General features: G+C 37.6%; 1 protein-coding gene across 15 annotated transcripts in view; it reads right to left on the bottom strand.

Moving 5' to 3' along the window:
- The window catches only part of LOC124552519 (fasciclin-1), a 646,219-nt gene that overhangs the window by 113,386 nt on the left and 505,600 nt on the right, over nucleotides 1–27,233 (bottom strand). For all 15 annotated transcript variants that reach the window (XM_047126816.1, XM_047126814.1, XM_047126815.1 and 12 more), the window contains exon 3: nucleotides 8,706–9,000. In XM_047126816.1, coding sequence (XP_046982772.1) covers nucleotides 8,706–9,000 — 295 coding nt within the window. The remainder of the gene's footprint in view (nucleotides 1–8,705; nucleotides 9,001–27,233) is intronic.

Genomic DNA, 27,233 nt, shown 5'->3' with positions numbered 1-27,233 from the left:
ATAAATCTGAAGTCGACAGTACTGTTCAGGACGTGCGAAAGGGAAGGGAAGGTCCGGCCAAAAACATGGAGTCCAGCTTCCAGCGCTGCTCTGTGGCAACATTTTACTAGGTCACCTCAAAAATCTGTGAAAGCGGGGTAAGCCGACCCAGCACATGACGAATTCTGAAGATTGCAAAGTGTACATTCCAAGATCGCTACACGCTACCAACGAGGACGACCCGGATCGAACAGTGGAGTACTGCGAGTGGTTTGAAGGCACATTTTTGCGAGGATGGACGGTTATACGGTCTGCCGAGGCGGAATTCAAACTGGATTTTACAGTAACACAACTGTGTGTAATGGGCTCCCGAAAATCCACACGTTAATGTGTGGTGTGGTCTGTCATCGCGCACTTTGATTGGCCCGTTCTTCTTTGGGGGTTCCGTAACAGTTGAGGTAAGGCTTCGTACACTGCAAACATCGATTTCACCTGCCAATCGAGAGGTGTTTGTAAATGAAAGATTATACCGACAACAAGATGGCGCTCTGCCTCGCTGCCTTACCTGCATGGCGGATAAACGCCGTGGCCCCCAGACCTCGCAGCTCAGCGGCACCGATGTTGTTTGGCACTTTGAACCTTCCCCCTGTGCAAGATATGCACACACCTCAGCTCTACAACTACATAAATATGCACTCATTTTTGCTACAAAACTGAACGCACTGTGCAACAGGCATTCTTTCAATTAACTCTTTAATTTAAATGTAGCACGATCACTGGAAACGTACATGCCTGAGTAATTCACTCCTTTCTGAAAAAGGGTCAAGGTTGTCTTTCGTTTCAATAAGGTTTCATAAAATGATATTATCCACTGTTGATCTATTACTTTAGAAATCAGTCCTCGCACAATCCGTAATTCCTTAGAGATACGTTTCTAGTCTCGATAAATAATGTTTGTTAGGCATTTTGTATATACAACGTCGAGTAATGATATCAACTGTATTCGTTGCTGGTAAAGAGAGCTTCTCTTTCATATACAGGACGAATTCTTTCGTTCTTCCGGAATTTTCTCTTGTTTTCAAATACAGACAGTTGGCTTACGGATTTTCTCCAGCATACGTAGATTCCTTATTTTCAGGTATTTGAAGGTATTGAGTCACACGAAGTTGTACATTTTTTCCTTTACATTTAGAGAAAATCCGGAATTTCTAAAACTACTTCAGAAAATATGGCAAGGAATGCAGTAGAAACACGGGAAATAACTGAAACAATTATAAAGACCTTAACAGACAACGGAGATGGGATCTCGGAGGTATCGATGTCGGTTGGCACTACTGGATAGATTTAAAAATGAAGACACGCCTACGAGAACGAACAACAGCTCCTCTATAATGGATAAGACCGAAGCAAAATGATTGATGTTGTGTGGGCACGTATGCCGTCTGAGTGTACACTGGCGGCCTGAGATGGCTTCCAACTAAAGAAGAAGAAGAAGAAGAAAGAGCTGTGTCAGAGAGGACTTTGTGGGTGGAATATTGCAGAGATAAGCGACCTTGGAAGCTATGATGCGAGAGAAACAACTATGTTGTATTACATTGCAAGAGAGTTGTTTGCTTTTGTTCTAAAGCTCTTGCCATATTTGTTGGCTTTAGCGTGAAGGAAGTGTTGCGTAACATTACACCTGCATTAAATAATGATGAAAAAGCATGTTGTTTATTGCATGCTGTTTCTTGTATATTACCAACAGAATCGTGAAGAGTACAGCAGAAAAATTTAACTGCTGGAAAAAGAACTAAGCAGCCAGTTAGAGTTTTTGATGCGATTATTAAAATCTGGCAGGAAGGCTACTGTCACGCACCACACGGCCAACGGACAGTTTTGTCGGCCGGAATGTGCTTAGTGTGCACTTTAGTTTGGTCGGCCGGAATGTGCTTAGTGTGCACTTTAGTTTGGTCGGCCGGAATGTGCTTAGTGTGCACTTTAGTTTGGTCGGCCGGAATGTGCTTAGTGTGCACTTTAGTTTGGTCGGCCGGAATGTGCTTAGTGTGCACTTCAGTTTGGTCGGCCGGAATGTGCTTAGTGTGCACTTCAGTTTGGTCGGCCGGAATGTGCTTAGTGTGCACTTTAGTTTGGTCGGCCGGAATGTGCTTAGTGTGCACTGTAGTTTGGTCGGCCGGAATGTGCTTAGTGTGCACTTTTGTTTGGTCGGCCGGAATGTGCTTAGTGTGCACTTTAGTTTGGTCGGCCGGAATGTGCTTAGTGTGCACGGGCGACGAAGTGGCTGGGGGGGTTCGGGACCCACCTCCACAGTGTGGACCCCGGGTCGGAGGTTCGGTTCGGCGATTTCTTGTGTCTAACAATATTGGCGCATTGAGAGGAATACGGAGACTGAGCTCAGGGCAATAGGTTCATCATGAATGGCAATGTATATGGGTCCGTGCGAAATGCGACAGCAAAAACAAACGAAAAAACGTAGTTGCTCGAGGAGAAATAAGTGAGCTGCTACATTCTAACTTTTTAATGGAGATACAGCTCTCCTAAAACAGGTGTCGTCCTAGGAAATTTTGGAGCCCGCACAATTCCAAGTCCTTAGCCTTCATCCTCAAAAAATTATGAAACAGTCCGTATTCCAATTCAGTTTTAAGGTCAGACATTAATTTTCTTGCACCACATTGCTCGCTACTTTTTAAAAGAGAGATGGTCCACCTTCTTTTCCTGATGATCAGCTTTTTGCAATGAAATAAATGCTACCCATGAGACGACTGCTAAATCCCCTCTTTATTCGTAATGTCGGCTGGTAAAACTGTTGTTCTAATACGTTGCTTTTTAACAATAACTGATATCACTGCTCTAATTTTCGTAGTCCTGAACGTTAGACCTCAGCCTTAGCAGTGCTGTAGCTTGTAATGGTACTTGAATTACGTAACCATTATGGTACCTCACCCGAACCTCTCGATACCAGTAATATTCTACTTTATTTCTGTTAACTACTTAACATATTTCTGAGACAACATTCAGATTTGATTTCATTTGTGATACATCGATATGTTTATATTGCAATGATATTATTCTTATGTGTATTCTTTGTTTTGTCACTATGATCTTTGACGTACTTGTAACTCTGATTTTTGGGCACGTAAGCGATAGTTGTTAGAGTGTCGGACCTTGAGAAAGTCAAGTGTTGGACGTCATGTTGGAAAGACGCATAAAATGTGAAGTTTTGTGTGTTACGTGATATTGCAATAAAAGCAATTAAAAGGAAGTGTAACTTAAATTCGGAGTGCTGATTACTTTTTTTACATCACTATTGTGCTAACTTTGAATGGTTTAATCTCCAATAATGGTTTGTGAAGCGCATCTACATAACGTTTGAATATAGCAGAATAAAACCTAGGCCTCTTTGCATCCGAGCTTGGAATCATAATCACCTAGATTTTCAACGATTGAGCCATGATTTTACGAGACCAGCGTGGGAAACACAAAAAGATGAGTGCCTAGTTTTTTCATTATTACATGAAATGACTATTAACTGTGCTCTAATGACACCTGCCACGTAATATGACTGTTGTTGCCCGAAAATGCAGTATTTAGCGGCGTGAGCAACACCACAATCGTCATTAAATTCTGACCTTTGTTGTGGTAGGGTTGTTAGAAGCTGCAATAGTGTTACTAATAAATAATACGTTCAGGACTACGGAAATGTTTCCTTCCACCGGACTTTCAAACGTACAACTGTCGACAGAATTGCTTCTAAACGCTTTCGTTCCAACAGCGACAGGAGATGGAACTGAAACGCCAAGGTAATATCGGGTAACTATGAAAACCGTCGGGGGATAATTGAAGTTTTAAATGAAATAGTCGGCGGTCAAGTCTCCAGTGCAACGGCTACAACAGAAGTCTGTGGTTTCAAAAATAGCCTCCCAGACTTTGACTATCTTCTCTCTGTTTTTCAAAGCATGTTTTTGAAGAGTAAAAGGCATTTCAACTATCTTCAGGAAAAAAAAAAAAAAAAACAGTGATGCGGAGTTTTGCAACTATGTTGCGTCAGAAGGCCTAGCTTACGCGAAGAACTTAAGAAATGAAGCTAAATGGATCGACTTTTTAAATTCCATAAAACGCTCGACTAATCTGCTGCCTGAAGCTTCCACGAATTGAGATGAAATGAGGGACGAATGCGTTGGGAATCCATTGATGTCACAATACAAACAGGTGTACTTCCAGGTACCGGAAAATACTGTAACACAGCTGGAAATAAGACTTTCGCATGTTGATAAACTCCTCTTTTATAAATTAGGCGATGCTACCCAGTGTTTCACAGTTTGGATTCCTTCTAGTGCGCCGGCCAATAGCTCGCTGTTATGTGTACAACTGGAGACTGTATTTTTCTTTCCAGCATAAAGCATCATTTGAGTCTGTCAGTTTGGGAGGTGTTATAAGAAGAATGAAACGGAATGAATTCTTCCAGAAGTTTCTAAACTATTTTATGTAATTCCTGACATTTCTGCAACAACTGTTTCAGTTGAAATGAGGTGTTTCTTTTTCTGAAACGTGTAAAAACGTATCTGAAGAACAGTGTGGCCTAGGGTGGCAGGCCGGCCGGAGTGGCCGAGCGGTTCTAGGCGCTTCAGTCTGGAACCGCGCGACCGCTACGGTCGCAGGTTCGAATCCTGCCTCGGGCATGGATGTGTGTGATGTCCTTAGGTTAGTTAGGTTTAATTAGTTCCAAGTTCTAGGGGACTGATGACCAAAGATGTTGAGTCCCATAGTGCTCAGACCCATTTGAACCATATTTTAGGATCGCAGCTCTTGCTTGTACCTCAGTTGAAAAGCCAGTACTTGAAAGCAGACACACATCGTATGATGATATATCGAAAGATTCGGGAAGAAGAATAACCATCGAGTTAGCTTGTTTTACGAGTAACAACGATCAGACGCCCTATCTAAAATGCCATTATTAATTATTATTATTAGTAGTAGTAGTAGTGGTGGTAGTGGTGGTGGTGGCGGCGGTTGTCGTTAGGAACGCTAGGTAAGTGTACACTAATTGGGAAGGGAAGGCGATTTTCCAGTGTTCAGGCCCATGAGCCGCCACTAATAGACGGTCTGGTAGAAAGTAATCTCTGCCACGGACTTGAAAGCACAGTCATCACGGACGGAGATTTGAGGCGCCGCCGGTTGGTCGGGAAACCTGCGGCTGGGAGCCGGCCTGAACAGTGGCGACGACAACCAGCCTCACACGACAGGCTGCCCCGCCTCCTTCTACAAACAGACGACGCGTATTCGAAACTGAGGCTAGGCGCGCACGAAATACACCGACGGAAAACGAATCGCAACACCACGAAGGTTTTGGAAGTTCGTAGACGTGTTTCTCCATCTGAAAGATGACGCCTATTCAGATTTCGTACGACAGTGGCGCCATTAGCGTCACTATGATGATGCAAATCAGGTTTGATTTGAATACACGCTGAGCGTGCGCGCGCTGAGTTGGTGATGGTCGAGAATAACTATAAGACGATACAGACACCATTACGAATACCGCACTGAGTTTGAATGATGTGTAATGCAGCTACAAGGAGCTGCGGTACTACAGAAGGACTTGGCAGGCACGTAGCCACTGTACACGGTTGCTGGCAGTGGTGATCACGAGAATGTACGGCCACGTGGCACCAACCAGAGCGTGTTCAGCGTACGGCTCTGGCGTGTCGTACTGCATCTGCAGCAGCTGGCACCGCAGTGACACAGCGAACCGTTACAAGTCGGTTACTTCGAGGACAGCTCCGAGCGAGACGCCCTCTAGAGCGTGTTTCACTGACCCCAAACCACCGACATTTCCGACTTCCGTGATGTCACGCGAGAGCTCACTGGAGGTCTGACGATGGCCATCGCGGGCACAGACGCCTGTTGGTCAAGAAGAGGCCAGCAACATGTCTGCGTGCTGGACACACTGGAGCGTCTGGAGCGAGTGTGGGTTGCGATTTCGTACGACAGACCGCAAATCTGTAACTCGGTGTGGGTGATGCGCCATGTCGTGCTGCCACACATGCGGTGCTTTCCAACAGGATAACGCTCGTCCATATACCGATGTTGTAACGCAGCAAGCTCCACAGACTGTCGACACGTCGCCCTGTCTCGCTGCATCACCAGGTCTGCCTCCAGTGCAGCACAAATGGGACTTGGTCGGACGACAACTCCAGCGTCACCCACAAGCGGCATTGGCTGCCCCGTGTTGACTGATCGGCTGCAACAGGCACGGAACTACATCCGGCACCCGCACAACACAATTCATGCACGTTTGCGTGCTTGCATTCAATATCCTGGCGGATGTACTGCTTGTTAATACACCAGCATTTCACATTTGCAATGGCTTCCCTCGCGCTGACATTAACCTATTATTGTGGCCAAGATACGAAGCCCACGCCTACCACGGTAGTACAAGTTTATATGCCAACTAGCTCCGCAGATGACGAAGATATAGAAGAAATTATTCAGATAGTGAAGGGAGGCGAAAATTTAATAGTCACGGGTGACTGGAATTCGATAGTAGGAAAAAAAAAAAAAAAGGGAAGCCGCCTGGTAGAATTTTTGCACAGAGCATAACTTAATCATAGCAAACACTTGGTTCAAGAATCATAAAATAAGGTTGTATACTAAAAAAGGGAGGGCTAATAGAAATGCTTGGGCAACAGAAGAGATATTGAATTTAATTGATGAAAGGAGAAAATATAAAAATGCAGTAAACGAAGCAGGCAAAATGGAAAACAAACGTCTCAAAATGAGATCGACAGGAAGTGCAAAATGGCTAAGAAGGGATTCTAGAGGACATATGTAAGGATATAGAGGCTTATCTCACTAGGGATAAGATAGATGCTGCCTACAGGAAAATTAAACAGACCTTTGGAGAAAAGCGAACCACTTGCATGAATATCAAGAGCTTTGATGGAAACCCAGTTCTAAGCAAAGAAGGGAAAGCAGAAAGGTGGAAGGAGTATATAGAGGGTCTATACAAGGGCGATGTACTTGAGGACAATATAATGGAAATGGAAGAGGATGTAGATGAAATGGGAGATACGATACTGCGTGAAGAGTTTGACAGAGCACTGAAAGACCTGAGTCGAAACAAGGCCGCGGGAGTATACAACATTCCATTAGAACTACTGATTGGTAGAGCCACAGTCCTGACAAAACTCTACCATCTGGTGAGCAAGATGTATGAGACAGGCGATATAGCCTCAGACTTCAAGAAGAATATAACAATTCCAATCCCAAAGAAAGCAGGTGTTGACAGATGTGAAAATTACCGAACTATCAGTTTAATAAGTCACGGCTGTAAAATACTAACACGAATTCTTTACAGACAAATGGAAAACTGGTAGAAGCAGACGTAGGGGAAGATGACTTTTGATTCCGTACAAATGTTGGAACACGTGAGGCAATACTGACCCTACGACTAATCTTAGAAAATAGATTAAGGAAAGGCAAACCTACGTTTCTAGCATTTGTAGACTTAGAGAAAGCTTTGACAATGTTGACTGTAATACCCTCTTTCAAATTCTAAAGATGGCAGGGGTAAAATACAGGGAGCGAAAGGCTATTTAAAATTTGGCAGTTATAAGAGTCGAGGGGCATGAAAGAGAAGCAGCGGTTGGGAAGGGAGTGAGACAGGGTTGTAGTCTCTCCCCGATGTTATTCAATCTGTATATTGAGCAAGCAGTAAAGGAAACAAAAGAAAAATTCGGAGTAGGTATTAAAATCCACGGAGAAGAAATAAAAACTTTGAGGTTCGCCGGTGACATTGTAATTCTATCAGAGACAGCAAAGGACTTGGAAGAGCAGTTGAACGGAATGGACAGTGTCTTGAAAGGAGGATATAAGATGAACATCAGCAAAAGCAAAACGAGGATAATGGAATGTAGTCGAGTTAAGTCGGGTGATGCTGAGGGTATTAGATTAGGAAATGGGACACTTAAATTAGTAAAGGAGTTTTGCTATTTGGGGAGCAAAATAACTGATGATGGTCGAAGTAGAGAGGGTATGAAATGTAGACTGGCAATGGCAAGGAAAGCGTTACTGAAGAAGACAAATTTGTTAACATCGAGTATTGATTTAAGTGTCAGGAAGTCGTTTCTGGAAGTATTTGTATGGAATGTAGCCATGTATCGAAGTGAAACATGGACGATAAATAGTTTGGACAAGAAGAGAATAGAAGCTTTCAAAATGCTGAATGGTGAAGATTAGATGGGTAGATCACATAACTACTGAGGAGGTACTGAATAGAACTGGGGAGGAGTTTATGGCACAACTTGACTAGAAGAAGGGATCGGTTGGTAGGACATATTCTGAGGCATCAAGGGATCACCAATTTAGTGTTGGAGGGCAGTGTGGAGGGTAAAAATCGTACAGGGAGACCAAAAGAGGAATAAACTAAAGAGATTCAGAAGCAGAAGGATGTAGGTTGCAGTAAGTACTGGGAGATGAAGAATCTTGCACAGGATAGAGTAGCATGGAGAACTGCATCAAACCAGTCTCAGGACTGAAGGACCACAACAACAATAACCTATGATCTTGCGGGTGTTGACGACTGGAATATGTTACCTACAGAAATGTGTTCTCGGAATTTCATTACTCTACATTAATTATGTTTTTTCGTGCTGCGATCTGTTTCCCTCCGCGTAGCCTCGTCCTATTACCTACAGTTTTTGGCAAATGTTGTGAGTGGAGAGACTGACCGGACGCGGTGCAGGCCCAGGTCGAGGTTCTCGGACTGGTTGAGGAACTGGAAGGCGTCCGGGTTGTAGAGCTGGCCGGACGTGGACCAGACGGGCTCGAGCACCGAGTCGACGACGTGCAGCACCTGCTTCTTGCCGTGCCGGTTCACCGCCTCGTAGTTGGAGCGCTCGGTCAGGACGCGCGCGTTGTTCACGAAGATGGTGTCGCGCCGGCGCGTGATCCACAGCGGCGGGTTGCCGTCCAGCTCGGACAGCACCTTGTGGCCCAGCTGGTCCAGCGAGTGCGCCAGGTTCGCTGCGGGCACAGCAGAGCGGGCAGGCGCGTCAGCGCTGTGGCTGGCGAAACGTCACATAAGTCACTAAAACAACACACTCACGTCTGCCCCAGATCCGTCGGAGGATACAACCACTGCTTAGCACCTTTTATTTATTCTTCGAAAACCACCCACCTTTACGTACAAGATCCGTGAGCGACACCACTAAAAAACAAAATGAGAATGCTGATACATTTAACTGGCAGAAAGCAAAACCTTGTGCTGAATAATTCAAAGAATGTTTGGAGGATACAAAATTTTAGTGACTGGGGAGGAATCTCAAAGGGAGTGCCACACTGTTCAGTTTTGGATCCATTCTTACGCTTTCCACTTACCATTCGACAAGCAGACTTGGTACTTTTTGCAGGCAATACTAGTGTTACAAATTCAATTAGCGAGAAACCAACAGAACAAATTGTTAATGACGTTATTCAAAGAATTACCTAGTTGTTCTCTGATATTGGATTATCCCCACATTTTGCGAAAACACACTACACTTATTCCAGTACAACAAACAGAGTCGTACCAACAATTAATGTAGTACACGGATGGGAGACAGTTGTGGAGCAATTTTCTGGGGTAACTCGTCACTTGGAAAGGAAGTACTGATTGCACGAAAGCGGGCAGTAGCAATTATATGTGGTCTTCAGCCGTGGTCGTAATGTGTTCAAGAAATTTGCGGTTTTAGTTGCAAAGTCACAACCTATATATTCGCTAACGTAATTCGTCATTAATAATGCATCAATGTTTAGAATAACAGTGACGTCCATACTCAAAACAGTACAGTGTAAAATGATCTTTATCAGTCAGTGGCTCAGAAAAGAGTTCAGTAAGCAGCAACAAAAATCTTCGATCGTTTATCCAATAACATAAAATGTCTGATGGGCAGCAAAGGAAATTTTGAATTTAACCTCAAATCATTTGCCTGAACAACTCCTCGTATTGCATGGAAGAATTTTTATTTATACACTGGTACATTTATTACGAATATTTTTAAGTATAGTTGCGTGAGTACGACTAAAAAAATGTATTCATTAATGTAAACTCTAATCCTGTAGACACATCGTGTAAACTGACTCGTTCCACACTTCGATAAAAGAATCGTTTAAATGACCTATGGAATACGTAACTAACTAATTGCTAATTTAAAATTTAAAGACATTAGTACATCTTGTAGGATGTAGACTACATTGGTATAATTTGTCGAATTCCAGCATCATGGCCACTTACGAAAAATGCTAATTTTGAACCTGAAGAACACATTAGAATGTTCTAACAAAAGCGACAATCTAAGCATCTTTTATCCCGGTATTTGACAATTATGGCTTCAGAGCTTGCATCCATCTTCGGAGTTTGTTGAACACACTCACTAAGAGTTGATAATGTGGGATAACCTGATTGCTGCAAACTGTCTTTTGACGTCATGACCTCAGTTCTGAGCCTGTTCAGAGTACTCCCCACGAGAAGTTCTTCAGTAAAATCACCAGCTACATTTGCTTATGGTGTTCGGAACTCATCCTCCACGAAGCTAATAGCGATCACGTTTGTTGTGCAGTGTTGCCCACATGAAACTGTTCCCGGACGCCAGTCTTGAAGGAAGAGCATGGTGAGCATTTAACGGGAATTCATGGGAGGTAGATACCTCGCCCCTTCCCCTACAAGCAGTTGCCTCACGTGTGATGCCTGCAGGGACAATTCCAGCTAAACGACAGAGTTTAAGTCGCGCGGTACGTATCTCTGAAATCCACTAAATGAATCATTAAGAGCGATACCCACCGCTTTAGAATGGGCAGAATTGCAGCAAACAGAAGTTCCATATTTGCCTGCTGCGTAACGTAAAGATAAAGCTTTAATTTTAAGTGTTTTTGCTGCTGCATTCTAGGATGTTCCCGTAATTTTGTGCAGTATGTTGTACGCCGCACTAGACGAAAATTGTACTCCTGCATAGGTCATGTAAAGGTGTTACTTTCCCAACGGTGCATTCAAGTCACGGGCTTCACAGTCTCTTGGGCATTCTTCAAATTCTGGTGCTTCAGCGCCCAAACACCATTTCTGATGCCAATAACTTTAGTTTCAAAACAAGTCATATATCATTCCCATAAAAAAAAGGGGGGGAAGGTAAATCCGGTAAATAACAGTAACTCACGATAACAATATCGATTAACGGCGAAGTAGAAAGTGTTGCTACCAGGACAGCGCCGTATGAAATCAATGAATCGACAATATGCTTCCGATGGCGCCATTGTTTTAACAGACTGCCCGCGTCGCAAGAAGAAATGATATGATAACTCAAACTTCTGATTTCTCAACTGACAACGGATTGGAACGAACGACCTCTTATACGACTACATTTAAATATGGGAGTAAATGAAAAAGTCTGCCATGACACATTTATGATGTCTGACGAAAGGGAGAATTAATGAAAAGTTGGTCTCGTAATACGAAAGAAGACTATATTTTGTTTACATTGTTTAAAGGAGGCTGGAGCGATTTAAGTTTTCTTTTCTTGTTTAGGGTAGTCACTGTTGGTGCTGTGGCCTTCAGCTCTCCGCGCCACTCTGTCCTGTGCGTGACTGCCGCAGCCTACGTCACTGTGTCTAGGCCCTGGTCTCCCTCTACAATGTTTAGCCACACATTTCCCTCCTACTATAGAATGACAGTTCTTTGATGCCTCAGAATGTGTCGCTGCAATCAGTCCCTACTTTCAGCTACGTTGTTAGTTTTATATAACATTGTCGCACAACAGCGATCTTATGAGGAAATTATTTAAAAGCAGTCGTGATAGCAGCCGATGTTGACTTCTGACCGTTTTCGGTCTTTAAATTATGGGCCATCATCAGAGTTTTCACCATCTGTATGATGCCGCCTATTCATCGAGAGCTCCAGGTTGTAGTGCAGTCAACTTATTAAATTTCCTTTTATGTCATTTTTTCACATACCCGTGTGTAAATAATTTTGTCGTCAATTATACTAAGTAAATTGAAAAAGAAAGAACAGTAGGGACATCATGCTGCTCAATACGAGGTGTAATTTATACATTTAAAACTTACAAGCGACTCTAATTTCATGCTTCATACAGAGGTTACTGCTTTTCCAATGTACATACAACATTGCTAGGCTGAGATTTCCTATTTAACATTGCTGCTGCATATTTTGGAATAACTCTAAAAGCCACACATTGTTTATTAAAAGCAAGGTTTGAAGCTAATTTCATTATATTCAAATGTATAAATTACCCCTCGCATTCAGCAACATTGTGTCCCCCCCCTGATTTTTTTCCAAATTACTTACACACGGGACTGTGCAGAAAAAAGACATTAATTTTCCTAAGTTGACTGCACTACAACTTGGAGCTCCCAATGAATAGGCGCCATCGCCACCATACAGATGGAGCAAACTCTGATGAAGATGGCCCATAATGAAAAGGCCGACAACGGTCAGAAGTTAACATTGGCTGCGATCAAGACTGCTTTTAAATAATTTCTGCTACGTTGTGCCACAAATTTGTCTCCACAGTTTGACCCGCTACCATCTCATTAGTTATATGATCAACCCATTTAGTCTTCAGCACTCTGTTATAGTAATACATCTCAGTAGTTCCTGTTCTGTTCTTCTCTGGACTGCTTATAGTGCGCGTTTCACTTCCATACGATGCTACATTCCGCAAAAATAGCATCAGAAAATACTCTATACACAGTCTGTAATTTAGGTCATGTTTGATTTGACCAACATCACTTATTTTGCTGTCTGAATAGCAAGTCATCTACTGCTTTTAGTGTGTCATTTCCTAATCTAATCTTCAGAGCATCGTCTGATTTAATTAGAATACATGCCACTGCCCTTGTTGATGCTGATATTATTCTTAATTTCAATTAAAAAGAAAGCAGGTGCTGACAGGTGTGAGTTTTACCGAACTATCAGTGTAATAAGTCATTCTATATTCCGATATAATTGGCGAAAGCACTGTGACCAAAATCCAACCTAAATGTTTACTGGACACTACGATAGTGAAGCCAAAGTCACTGTACATAAATTTTTTCTTTAAAAAGAAGGGGTTACTTTTGTAGTGTTGGCAGTTAGCCAACACTACGCACACTAATTGAGAGAGGAGGCCGAAATGCACGCGTTAAACTCACGCAGGCTGGCGTGAGGTCTGAAACAGGACACGGAATGAATGCTATAAAGAAAAGTGCGTAGCTGCTGGAATACTTAACTTTAATCCATCATTTGTATACATCGTTCTTGTCGGTACGGTATAAAAAATATCAACTGTTAATGGCGCCTTGCTAGGTAGCAGCCATTGACTTAGCTGAAGGCTATTCTAACTATCTTCTCTGTAAATAAGCGAGGCTTCGTCAGTGTTGCATCGCTAGCTAAGTCGTCCGTAGAACTGGGGCAAGTGCTAGTAAGTCTCTCGAGACCTGCCGTGTGGTGGCGCTCGGTCTGCGATCACTGACAGTGGCGACACGCGGGTCTGACATGTACTAATGGACCGCGGCCGATTTAAAGCTACCACCTAGCAAGTGTGGTGTCACCACAGTTACATTACTGGTTTCAACGACCTACATAGTCATTTTCAAATGTAAAACAGCAGTTGAATATTTATATAATGTACAACTGATGTTTTACATTTGAAAATGATGACACAGTTCGTTGAAACTAGTAAAATAACCCCTACTTGTTACAGAAAAAAATTTTATGTACTGTGACTATGGCTTCAGTATTGTAGAGTCAGAAAAAACATTTAAATAATAAGCCATTGTTGCAAAACACTGACACAAATTATTTACAGAAGAGTTGAAAAACTAGCAGAAGCCGATTTTGGGGAAGATCAGTTCGAATTCTACAAAAAAAAAAAAAAAAAAAAAAAAAAAAAAGGGTGGGAACACACAAGTCAATACTGACTCCACAATATGTCTCACAATATAGTTTACAGAAAGGCAAACTTGCCTTTATATCATCTGCTTTTCAAGACACTATCCATGCTACTCAACTGCTCTTCCAAGTCCTTTACTGTGTCTGATAGACTTGCAACGCTGTTGACAAACCTGAAAGTTTTAATTTCTTCTCCCTGAAACCGAATTCATTTTTCCAAAATTTCTTGCTCACTTGGGTATTTTGAGGGTAGTGTACAACACTGTCTCACTGCTTCCCTTCCAAGTTCTTCAACTGTGATAAGTGCATTCTGGTTTCTACATGAGGTGTGTAAGACCTTTTGCTCAGTGACTTTACTCCAAAATTTCAATGTGTGTATTGCAGTCAACATTGCCAAAAGCTTTCTCTAAGTCTACAATTCCTATAAAGCCAGGTTTTTTCTTTAAGCTGTATTGTGAGGCATGTCGTACAGTCAGTATTGACTCAAGTGTTCGTAATTTTTCACCAAACTGACCTTCTCCAAAGCCGGCTTCTACCCGTTTCCCACTCTTCTGTAAATAATTCGTGTCCGTATTTTGAAACAATAACTAATTACACTGAATGTTTGGTAATATTCACACCTCTCAGCACCTGCTGTCTTTGAAGTCGAAATTGTTACTTTGTTCCTGAAGTCTGAGGATATATAGTTTGAGTAGTATACATATGAGGGTTTCTGGACAAAAGAGAATATTTTTTTAAAAAAATTCCTTAATATAAAGCACGACTACAGTTCTGTTGACTTCCCATTTAAAAATTTATGTGTATCCACAAATAACATTTTCATTGATTTAAAATTTATTCATTGACAAGAATAATTTTAGTGCAACAATGTCAAAGAGTAGTTTTTATATTTATCATCTAAAAGTAATAAAACATTTGCACCATGTTTAGTTATAAAAAGTTCAACATTTGAAATGTAAGATATTCACCTCTGCAGAACCATTACTAGATTTTTAAATGAAGTTGTTCATTCTCATCTTGTCTTTTTCTATATAAACTGAATTTTTTAAAACCTAAATTTTTGAATAAAAAATCTCTAAAACCACTGTAAGCTATTAAAAAGGTGAAGAGAGGGAAATGTAGACTCCACAATCCTTGAGCAAAAAACTTCGTTTCTTGCAATTTTGACATAGATTTTTGTAATCTAACACAACCAAATAAAAAAGATTCATTCAACTCGTTTAAAAAAGATATGTTTAGTTTAGAAAACAACGTAAATAAAGTAAGGTATGCTAAATTTAACAGAAATTAGATTAATTAGGGTTATCTTGTAAAAATTTTTTTTCTATTTAAATCAGAAAAATTCGGTAGTTTGTAGTTCCAAGAAAGAAATTGGATTTTTTTCATTTTCTGTATATATAACAAGATCACAAATTTTACCTTCTTTTTGAAGTGTGCTATTATCATTATTAGTAGACTGTCAAAGAACAGAATCATCCTGATCTTTTTCTTGAACTCCAAGTAAAAACAAAAAAAGAACTAGTAACTTCTTTCCCAAATTATATCCTTAAAAAAATTACCAAATAATTGTAATGGTCAAATTACTTCACTTTCTTTCTTCTCTAATTATAAAGACCTCCATCATTGCTGAAAACAGTCGATTTTTCATTGCCTTTCAATACGTCCAGTTGAGTGTGGCAGTTACATTAGAAAAGTAAGACTATCTTAATTATGAAAATGCTCAAGGCTTTGTCAACTTTTTTAATATTGTTAACAGTTCAGCCACATCTTGGGCTTTAAACCATGCATTATTAGTTTCATCAATAATTATTTAAACTTTTTAAATGCTCTATGTCAGTTTGTTACATTTTAGATCTGAAGAGAACTCCATTTTTATACATGTCTTAAAATTTTAAGACTTTTTTGGAATTCTTAAAAAAAAATAAAGTTATCTTCATAAATGGGAAGAGAAAATAAAATGATTTGTCCATTGAGCAAACAAGAAATTCATAAATAACCAAAAATTATGAATAACTATATATATAAAAAAGGTTGTGGAAAAATTTGTATGTAGAGTATATCTGAAGGCCAAAAAAAAGTGCCATTATTTGTTTTAGTTAATCTTCTATGCAACATTTTAATTCATATGACAAATCATTGGTATCATCCTTTTTTTTTGAGTGAAATTTATAACGGCAATGTATTAATTCAGTCTTTTAATATAATGTGTTTATCACTGTCAGCACAATTTTTCATACATTCCACTGTATACAATTCCTACTTAAATGATTAATTGAATTCATTGTTTTACTTTGCTATATATATATATATATATATATACATACACATATATATATACATATACATATATATACATATATATATATATATATATACATATACATATACATATATATACAATTTTTATAATAAAAACTAATTTCACTTTTTTAGTCCTTTAGAAGTTTTTTTTCCACTTCTATATCACCAAGTTTATAAGTATACATTTTTGATCTTAAACTAACAATGTTTCCATGGTTTTTCTTTTCATAAAACTTCCTTGTTTACTGTGGAATTCCATAAATATTATCATTTCAGTAATCACTTTTGTCAAATTCGTTTATCATCGATTTCGTATCTTTATGAAAAAAACCAGACCACCTGTTCTTAATAACAAGTAAACTAATCTGTGTCAATATTTTCGTGGCATTACGTTATGTCTAGAATACTCATTCCAATATAAATTGGTTTACTTTGCTTTAGTTTTCTCAACTGAATCGTGACCACATTTTTCTAAAATACAGTACTATGTTCATAATTTGGTTTTGAAATATATATTTTACGTATTGATCTAGTTTTTTCAGTATTATGTCTATTTCTATTTAGTATTTTCCAAATACTGAAATTTTGATTACCTTATAGAAATCATTTTCAAATTTGTGAGCAGCATTTTAACCTATCTAGCTGTAAAAAGATACTATTATATGAAGTTTTGTTAATTTTTAAACATTGTTCAAGATTTGTATAATTATAAGGAAAAAATGTTTATATTTAACGTTGTTAGTAATTTATTTCCTCCTCCTGGTAAATTCTTACATGTAATTTTTTTGGATCTAAAATATTTTGGTTCTAACCACTCAAAAATGTTTATTTGCCTTTTAAATATGCTGTATAATTTGATGGTTTCTCTGTATTTAATATTTGATTACCTTCTTCACGAAATAAAATCATGTAATAATCGTCCAAAAATCCAATTAAATTTTTGTGATTTTTTAACAGAATTTCAAGTTATACAAAGTGCTGGAAAATACCAAAATACATTGAGTTCGTAAGTTTTTATACATATATCTCTAAAAAATTTTTAAAATGAAATCTTTTCCTTACTTATTTTGCAAGAATATAATCTTTATCACAAATATTTTATTAAGTCTCGAGTAGAAACATTTTTGTTTCATGTAAGACCTTTTTAATTATTAAATTTAAAACCCTTTAAACCTTTTTACTGACTGAAACAGACTTTTGAAATAACATTAATATATTCTTATGCAAATGAACGTCGTAATTTGTTAAATTATGAATATAAACTGAAATAAAATTAGGGTTTTCATATTTAAGATTCAATCTTTGTGAAGACGTTCATGATATTTTCCCCTAAAATGACGGACATCTCTCTTACTTTTTTTCGCCAACAGTAATTTTTTTGTCTCATCATCATTTGTATGTTTCGAATATATATTTAGGCAGTTACTCTAGATTTTTGTTTTAATATTTCAATGAATATTTTTGCTGCATCTTTACCTGTACCTGTAACAAGATTTTTATAGTCACCATTAGAATATTTACATAGCTAAATGAAAATGGTGATTGTTTTTTAATATAGGCCTTCTTCAGATTTGACAAGTGTTAACATTGTTTTAAAAGTCATCCAAAACCTGCATAAATTACAAAACACACCCGTAATGAAATATTTCAATTTTTTCACCATGTACAAGCATATCGATTTGTACTTCTTTATGTTCTTTGCAATCGTTTTCGTAATTGCCTTATTTTTCATATGAATAAAAACTTCTTAAATGTGTGTCACAAGGATGAATTTTCGATTTGTGTTTGGGATTTAATTAATCTGGACACGTCTTTATTCCAAACAAATGGGAATTAGTTCCTTTCCAAATTAAAAGAAGAGTAACGTTTCTCCTGTTTATTTTTTGGATGGTAATGAAGTTATGCATAAACATTATTTTAAATGTTTGACCTTTTCTAATTCTGGTAACTCAGGTAATTAAACACGAAAATTAATTTACTCTTTTTCTAAGATTTCATCTAATTCTAATCCCATTTGTTATAATTTCAACTCTTCTACATGATCATTTGCTGGCTATAAAGGTGACTGTATTGAATAATGAAAACACTTTTGACCCACATATTTAACATTAATTATAGCTTTTTTATTTCTTTTGGTGAACTGATATAAGAAGGAATTGGATTGTGTCTGTTGAAACTTAATTCAAAACTATTTATATAAAATAAAGACCAATCAGATTTTTTTCCTTTGCATTTCTTCAATTTCTGTTAATAGTTCATTTGTTGACTTTTTGATATTAATCTTCTAAATTAGTTGTTCTTAATAAAACATTACTTGTTTTAAAATTAAATTCTTGTCTTTTGAAATGAGATTACAATTTCATGTTTGAATTGATGGCTCTTAAATTTAGTGATTGCTACTACTTTCATCAGATTAAAAGATTCGTGTGGTTCAACAATGTTATTAATTTCGTAAGTAATTATATTTGTTTTAAAAGGAAAAGCTTATGTATTCTTTTAGTTGATTTTAAAAAGTAATTTTCTGGAAATTTGAAACCAGGTAAATTTTTCTGGTAGTTTCTTTGTTTAATTGCATGATATTTCTGTACTAGAAACATTTGAAAATTATCCCCATTATCGATGTTATTACTCTTAACCTCACATCTATTGATACTATCGATTCAGTGTTGTTTATTAAGTTTAAAAAAAATGTTGTGAAGTTTTCGATTTACAGATTTCATGAAGTTTCTTCGAATATTTATTATTCAATTCGTTATTATTAATATTGCGAATAAGAGCGATTAATTTTTTTATTTAGTTCAGAATAATTTTATCATTTTTCAAAGTTCTTTTCTATCATAGATCTCATTTCTTTCATTACAATAATCAATAAATTCCTATAGATTTGGTTCAGTTGCATTTGAATAACCAATTTCATTACACCAATCTTCTGAATCAGCATAACGTAATCCACATTTCCCTTTATAATAATTTCCTAAGTTTTGAAATAGCTCAGCTTTCGAGTATATTTTGGTTTTATTTCACTTGCATACATGGCTACACTCCATACAAATACTTTCAGAAACGACTTCCTGACACTTTAATCTATACTCGATGTCAACAAATTTCTCTTCTTCAGAAACGATTTCCTTGCCATTGCCAGCCTACATTTTATGTCCTCTCTACTTCGACCATCATCAGTTATTTTACTCCCTAAATAGCAAAACTCCTTTACTACTTTAAGTGTCTCATTTCCTAATCTAATCCCCTCAGCATCACCTGATTTAATTTGACTACATTCCATTATCCTCGTTTTGCTTTTGTTGATGTTCATCTTATATCCTCCTTTCAAGACACTGTCCATTCCATTCAACTGCTCTTCCAAGTCCTTTGCTGTCTCTGACAGAATTACAATGTCATCGGCAAACCTCAAAGTTTTTACTTCTTCTCCATGAATTTTAATACCTACTCCGAATTTTTCTTTTGTTTCCTTTACTGCTTGCTCAACATACAGATTGAATAACATCGGGGAGAGGCTACAACCCTGTCTCACTCCTTTCCCAACCACTGCTTCCCTTTCATGCCCCTCGACTCTTATAACTGCCATCTGGTTTCTGTACAAATTGTAAATAGCCTTTCACTCCCTGTATTTTACCCCTGCCACCTTCAGAATTTGAAAGAGATTATTCCAGTCAACATTGTCAAAAGCTTTCTCTAAGTCTAGAAATGCTAGAAACGTAGGTTTGCCTTTTCTTAATCTTTCTTCTAAGGTAAGTCGTAAGGTTAGTATTGCCTCACGTGTTCCAACATTTCTACGGAATCCAAACTGATCCTCCCCGAGTTCCGCTTCTACCAGTTTTTCCATTCGTCTGTAAAGAATTCGTATTAGTATTTTGCAGCTGTGACTTATTAAACTGATAGTTCGGTAATTTTCACAACTGTCAACACCTGCTTTCTTTGGGATTGGAATTATTATATTCTTCTTGAAGTCTGAGGGTATTTCACCTGTCTAATACATCTTGCTCACCAGATGGTAGAGTTTTGTCATGACTGGCTCTCCCAAGGCCATCAGTAGTTCTAATGGAATGTTGTCTACTCCCAGGGCCTTGTTTCGACTCAGGTCTTTCAGTGCTCTGTCAAACTCTTCACGCAGTATCTTATCTCCCATTTCATCTTCATCTACATTCTCTTCCATTTCCATAATATTGTCCTTAACTACATTGCCCTTGTATAAACCCTCTATACACTCCTTCCACCTTTCTGCTTTCCCCTCTTTGCTTAGAACTGGGTTTCCATCTGAGCTCTTGATATTCATACAAGTGGTTCTCTTCTCTCCAAAGGCCTCTTTAATTTTCCTGTAGGCAGTATCTATCTTACCCCTAGTGAGACAAGCCTCTACATCCTTACATTTGTCCTCTAGCCATCCCTGCTTAGCCATTTTGCACTTCCTGTCGATATCATTTTTGAGACGTTTGTATTCCTTTTTGCCTGCTTCATTTACTGCATTTTTATATTTTCTCCTTTCATCAATTACATTCAATATTTCTTCTGTTACCCAAGGATTTCTACTAGCCCTCGTCTTTTTACCTACTTGATCCTCTGCTGCCTTCACTACTTCATCCCTCAGAGCTACCCATTCTTCTTCTACTGTATTTCTTTCCCCCATTCCTGTCAATTGTTCCCTTATGCTCTCCCTGAAACTCTCTACAACCCCTGGTTCTTTCAGTTTATCCTGGTCCCATCTCCTTAAATTCCCGCCTTTTTTCAGTTTCTTCCGTTTCAATCTGCAGTTCATAACCAATAGATTGTGGTCAGAATCCACATCTGCCCCTGGAAATGTCTTACAATTTAAAACTTGGTCCTTAAATCTCTGTCTTACCATTATATAATCTATCTGATACCTTTTAGTATCTCCAGGATTCTTCCATGTATACAACCTTCTTTCATGATTCTTGAACCAAGTGTTAGCTATGATTAAGTTATGCTCTGCGCAAAATTCTACAAGGCGGCTTCCTCTTTCATTTCTTCCCCCCAATCCATATTCACCTACTATGTTTCCTTCTCTCCCTTTTCCTACTGACGAATTGCAGTCACCCATGACTATTAAATTTTCGTCTCCCTTCACTACCTGAATAATTTCTTTTATCTCGTCATACATTTCATCAATTTCTTCATCATCTGCAGAGCTAGTTGGCATATAAACTTGTACTACTGCAGTAGGCATGGGCTTTGTGTCTATCTTGGCCACAATAATGCGTTCACTATGCTGTTTGTAGTAGCTAACCTGCACTCCTATTTTCCTATTCATTATTAAACCTACTCCTGCATTACCCTTATTTGATTTTGTATTTATAAATAATAATAATAAACCTAAAAGCTCGTTTTACATTAGGGAATTTTTATAAAGCTTCTCTTTGGTCCAGAAACACAATACATATGCTACTATCTTGCCTGCTAGGCTTTACATATGTAAAGTTAAAATGTACAGAGAGCAGACTTATCACTGCACTGTATAATGCATGTTAAACCTAAATAACATGTTAGTCATGTGCTATGAGTGGACAGTGGTTTTGCATGTGTCAGTACTACCCTTCACAGGAGCTGGTGGTGGTAGAGTCACCAAATGTGTGCAGGTGCTTGAAAATGGCTTTTAAGACCGAAACTGCATGACAATACAAAGAAAATTTTCATTTCTGTGTGTGTCTGAAGACTGAATGACTAAGAGTTTTAAAACAGTATTGGTAACAATGGACGAAGGTCAAAATTAAAAAGGCAGAGGAAGATGCGAGAAGAAGAATTTCCTCACTACATTACATCTGGCTAGCTAAGGCAAAGTTGTGCAGCTGCTCTTTAGCGTCTTTTCAGCCTGCTGGCTGTATTGTCGACAAGTAAAGGGGCGGGGTGTGCAAGTGTTTGGTGGGCAGTCGAAAAGTTGGCGGCAGGCAGTGAGAAGTGGTGAGCATTTCATCTCACAGCCTGCAGCCCAGCCGCCAATTCCTCATTGTTGATTTCACGTGCAGGGCTAGGCCAGAAATGAAAGTGACAGAACTGAGAGCCCCGGTTGGTCGAATATTTAGATAAAAATTCATCCAGGAGGTGTCAAGTATGACTCGCACACTGAGCATTTGGGTATCAGATTGTTCATGTACAGATTTTGATGAGTTTACAAGTACCAAAATATGTGATAAAAATGACTCATTGCATTGACTTAGAACACTGAATTTTTTACACTGCCGAGAGACTGTAGATACTACATTTGAACTTGATACTTCTTTTCCTCAGTAAAGTATAGGAGTCTTCAGACACACTTAACATGACACTAATATTGTGATTAATTTGTAATTATATCATTCCAGGGTTTTCTCCCTCTTTACTTTTAATGTTGAACCTTCCTTCTTGCAAAATTACATGATTCAAGGTGAAAGCAGCAGTATATTTATTACAGTTTTGGTGCAAAGAGCACACTTTTACATAATTCTCAGATTGAAATACAAGATTTAAGTTTCGTCATTTCTCCCACTCATAAATTTATCCATGAACAAAACCATAATTTCCTTAAAAAATTTCTTATTTATAAATAAGTTCTCCAAGGTCATGTCCAAGAACACTTACAATTATTTATTGCAAAGAAGCCAAAATAATACGAATATTATATATATATATATATATATATATATATATATATATATATATATATATATGTGTCATTTTCAAGAAACCCTGGAAGTTTTTTTTTCATGTACACCACCACAGCATGATTTGGTGATTTGCCAATAGTCAGCACTAGTCGTAAACATGGCAAGTTCAAGTGTGAAGCGAGCATTATGTGTGTTGGAGACAAAAACATTGGTTTCAATTTTCTATATGATATTGATGTTTTAGAACGAATTAATAGAAAACCCCTAAATCGAGGCGAATACTTATGAAATTAATACTGTTGAACCACAAGAATTTTTATATAAAAATAAATTTCATTCTAAAAGAAGTAATGAAGCAACTAATTTAGAAGATTATTATCAAAACTAAATAAACTATTCTCTGAAACGGAAGAAATTAAAAAAAAACATTGATGTTTATTTTATATAAATAACTTGGAATGACACATTAATAGACAAAATCCAATTCCTGGTTCTTTTTATATCGATTTACGAAAAGAATTTAACATTTTTTTCGTTAACTACACATTTTTATCTCTATTCAATAAAAAATATCGAGTAGCTTGTGATGTAGAAAGATTTGCAAACACCAAAATATTGGATTAGAATTAGAAAAACAGAAAATTAATTTTTCCCTTTCATTCAACTGATATCCCAATATTTGATAATATGTTAAATATTTCCATTAATGTTTACACTTCTGACGAAGAACTTATTATATACCATCTTTCCCACATAAAAAAATAAACAAGAAAAACATGTTAATCTTTCAATTGAAGCACAAAATAATTCCCATTACTGTTGGATAAAAGATTTATCTGGCTTAATTAACTCACAAACAACAAATCAAAACTTTATCCTTCTGATACACATTTTAGATATTTTCATTCACATACAAAATTAGACAATCACTAAAACTATTATGAAGAAGTAAAAACAGATATGCCTGTAGTACTCATTTTGAGTACCTTTTCAAATTGCCAACGTCTTTTCAATGATGTTAACCTTCTCAAACAAACCATGAAAAACCTTGTACTAATAAAATCAAAAACATTTTAAACAAACCTAATATGTGTACTGGCAAACATTCGGTAAAAAAAAGTTCACTGAAATGTTAAAAACAAGAATGTAGAGAAATTGCTAAAAGATATGATCAAAATGTACCAATAATAATGACAAACGAAGACAAAATACATTTTAAAAATTCAAAAACTTGTTTTAATTCAGAAAAATGTAAGAAATCATTGTCATTTTTAACAGGAAAATATCGGAGAAGTACTCACAAAGACTGTAATCTTAATTTCCTATATTTATATTCATAATTTAACAAATATGATTTTCATTTGTTTAGTCAAAAATTAGTAATAGATCAAGAACATATTAATTCTGTTCCAAATAATGATAAAAATATAGTTCTTTTAGTAGAGAGGTTTAAGATGGGTTAACATTAAGATTTTTGGGACACATTTGAATCTATGGCTTCAAGTGTTGAAAAACTTGTCTCCTAATCTTACAAAGGAACAATTTAGAGAAACAGGAAAATATGTTAAAGATGGACAAGTGGATTTAATAATTAAAAAGGACTATGCCCTAACAAAAAATATGGATTCTGAAGAAAAATTGTGTAAAAAAAGAATGTTTCTATTCAAGGCTTAATAAAGGAAATATTTCTGATGAAGATTATATAATTGTGCATAAACAGTATGGGGATAATTCAATACTAAAAATTAGGTGGTTACACAGGATTTACTATGTTTTAATTTTAGAGATTGTAATGGTACTTTGACTACAGCACCTCCGCCAGAGCAAAGATGTGATTTATGTTTGCTCATGCAGAAGAGCGCTGCGCCAGCGACAGATTTTCATAAGTAATTTTCAACTTTTTTTCTTTTGCGTAGGTGCTTGTTTTAACAACTAGTTCATTACTCTCTTGTTATCTTTTCTTCATATGTTCAAAACGTGATATTAAAGAATGATTTTAAGTGGAAATTAAAACTACATTATGAAACGAACACACGGCGTCTTCAAGTTATTTCAGATGTGATTGGCAATGGTTATCGCCAAATTTATAAATTAGTCCAGACAGTGAGAGCTTCAAGAGATTTTCATCAGACAGAGAACAAGAGGCCCAGCATACAATAAAAAAGGGACATCCTACAAGAAAATCAAGAAGTATTCTAGATGCAACCACAAAGACTATATTATAATAGAGACTACTTTTCTGACAGAATTATGAGGTAAATTTCAACTTATTTCTGATGCTATTCCCTTACAGCCCAGTCTGCCATTCACAGTCAAATTACAGCACTATCTCAATCAGTAATACAAAGTCCGCCTTATCTATAACTTTTTGCATCAAAATTCAAAACCCAATCACATTTTCTATTTTGTGCTTTCACGGCAGAAACCCGAGGAAAGGAAACACTACAAGGTAAATGTATTAAATCTTATAAACTCAAAGTATGTTGGTATTTTCTAGCACCTGGTGCATCTACAGATTTTATTTTATAAATGACAAAAATTGAATTACATTTATCAGACGATTATGATATGATTTTTATTTCCGGAAAAAAGAATTCGAGCTGGAATTTCTCAATGCATTAAAAGATATGCTAGATCAAATTGTTAATACATGAACAAATTTTAACCAGAAAACAATAAAATTATATAGCATATTTAGACATAAATGTTTCATATGTTTGGGCAGGGCCTCAATTTTTACCATTTAGCAATTTCAGACGGTTAGAACCAATATGTTTTAATTCTTAAAATAATACTAGATGACAATAAATCTTTACAACACTACTGTGCATGCGTCTTAGAGATATCATTAATAAGAAACTCCCAATTCACAGTTCGGTCTCAGATGTGGTAGGTCAATGATCCAAGATGAACACTGTCTCCAAACCGATATAGAAATGACCTTGGCGGAATGAGGGGGAAAAGCTTCAAGCAATTTTCATAGACTCCACCAATGTGTTCGACACAATCAATAGATTCATTCTAATGAAGATACTGGAAACTGGCCAAGGTTCAAGATATTACCTGTTGCCAATCATTAGAGATCTTCGACATAGAAGTTTTCTGAGTTTGGTACCGCTTCATAATGTAAGAACTACTGATGCTGGAGAAAAAAAAAAAACCAACGTTTCGGCCACAATTGCAGCGGCCTTCTTCTGGATCTTTCTCCAGCAGCAGTAGTAGTTTTTACATTATGATGCGGTACCAAACCCAGAAAACTTCTGTATCGACTGACTACGGCTGCAGAAGCCTACGCAATTATATTAGAGATCTTGTCACTAATGACTGGGTGGAACTACATGATGGTATAGTTAAGACAAACCTGATACAGCAAACAGTTGGAGTGTTGCAAGGTGACCCACTGACCCCTTACTGTTCATCTTAGCTACAGCAGACACTATTGACACAATAAAACCCAAGACTGTAAATCTACTCATGTATGCAGACGACATGGCATTAACCTCAGTTTCTGAGGATGATCTACAGGAAACCTTCAACTAGTTAGTGTACTGGGCACGAAAAAACAACCTATCCTTGAACGAAGAGAAGTAAGATCTGGCACCTTCTATGTTGGAGAGACAACGCTAGTGTCAGTCACCAGTTTCATGTGCCTAGGCGTTATCCTTCAGTCACAGGGAACAGTATTCACACACCATATAAACTGTGGAGCCAGTAGCGCAACGAGAGTCATATATGATATGAAGTCGATAGGCAAACTCTCCCTGGAAACAGCACTTTGTCTGTTTGATCTTAGAGTTGAACCCGTTGCAATTTACAGATTGGAAAACATGTGGATTCATCTGAGGAAGACAGATCTCGAAAAATTTGGGAAACTTACGGCTACTTACTTAAAAAGGGTGCCATGTCGGTCCAAATACACACTCTCGTGACTTGTGTATGAATTGGCCAGAGAGCCCTTCTTCACAGAAGAGATGTGACTGAGGCACTTACTATCAGCAACGACAGCCTACCAGGACTTATTGATGGAACTACATGAGATGGAAAGATTTCTATGTTACAGACGCCATGACAAACTGTTAATGGATGCAAGGAGGGTACGAAGTGACATGACCCTCCATGCATGGACTTCACCACAAACTGTGCAACACCCAGAGGTTTCATGAGCCCAGCACGAGCTGTATATGTGCAGTGTGAGAGACAACATGTGTTAATCTGTAAGTTGAGAACAGAATCACTGGTGAAATTCTGTAGAATAATTGCTGTGCTTCACGCACCAAATGGCCAGTTTGGCTGCAACAAATTTATTATTAATAAATTATATTTTAAAGATCCAAAAGAATTACACAGGGATTTATGATTAGCACCAGAAACAGGATATTAATTAATAATAAATGAATATGTGTTTAACATTATAGAAATCT

The sequence above is a fragment of the Schistocerca americana genome, chromosome 10 (genome assembly GCF_021461395.2).
Source record: "Schistocerca americana isolate TAMUIC-IGC-003095 chromosome 10, iqSchAmer2.1, whole genome shotgun sequence".
Taxonomy (NCBI): Eukaryota; Metazoa; Arthropoda; class Insecta; order Orthoptera; family Acrididae; genus Schistocerca; species Schistocerca americana.
This window is presented reverse-complemented; position numbering and strand designations above follow the sequence as displayed.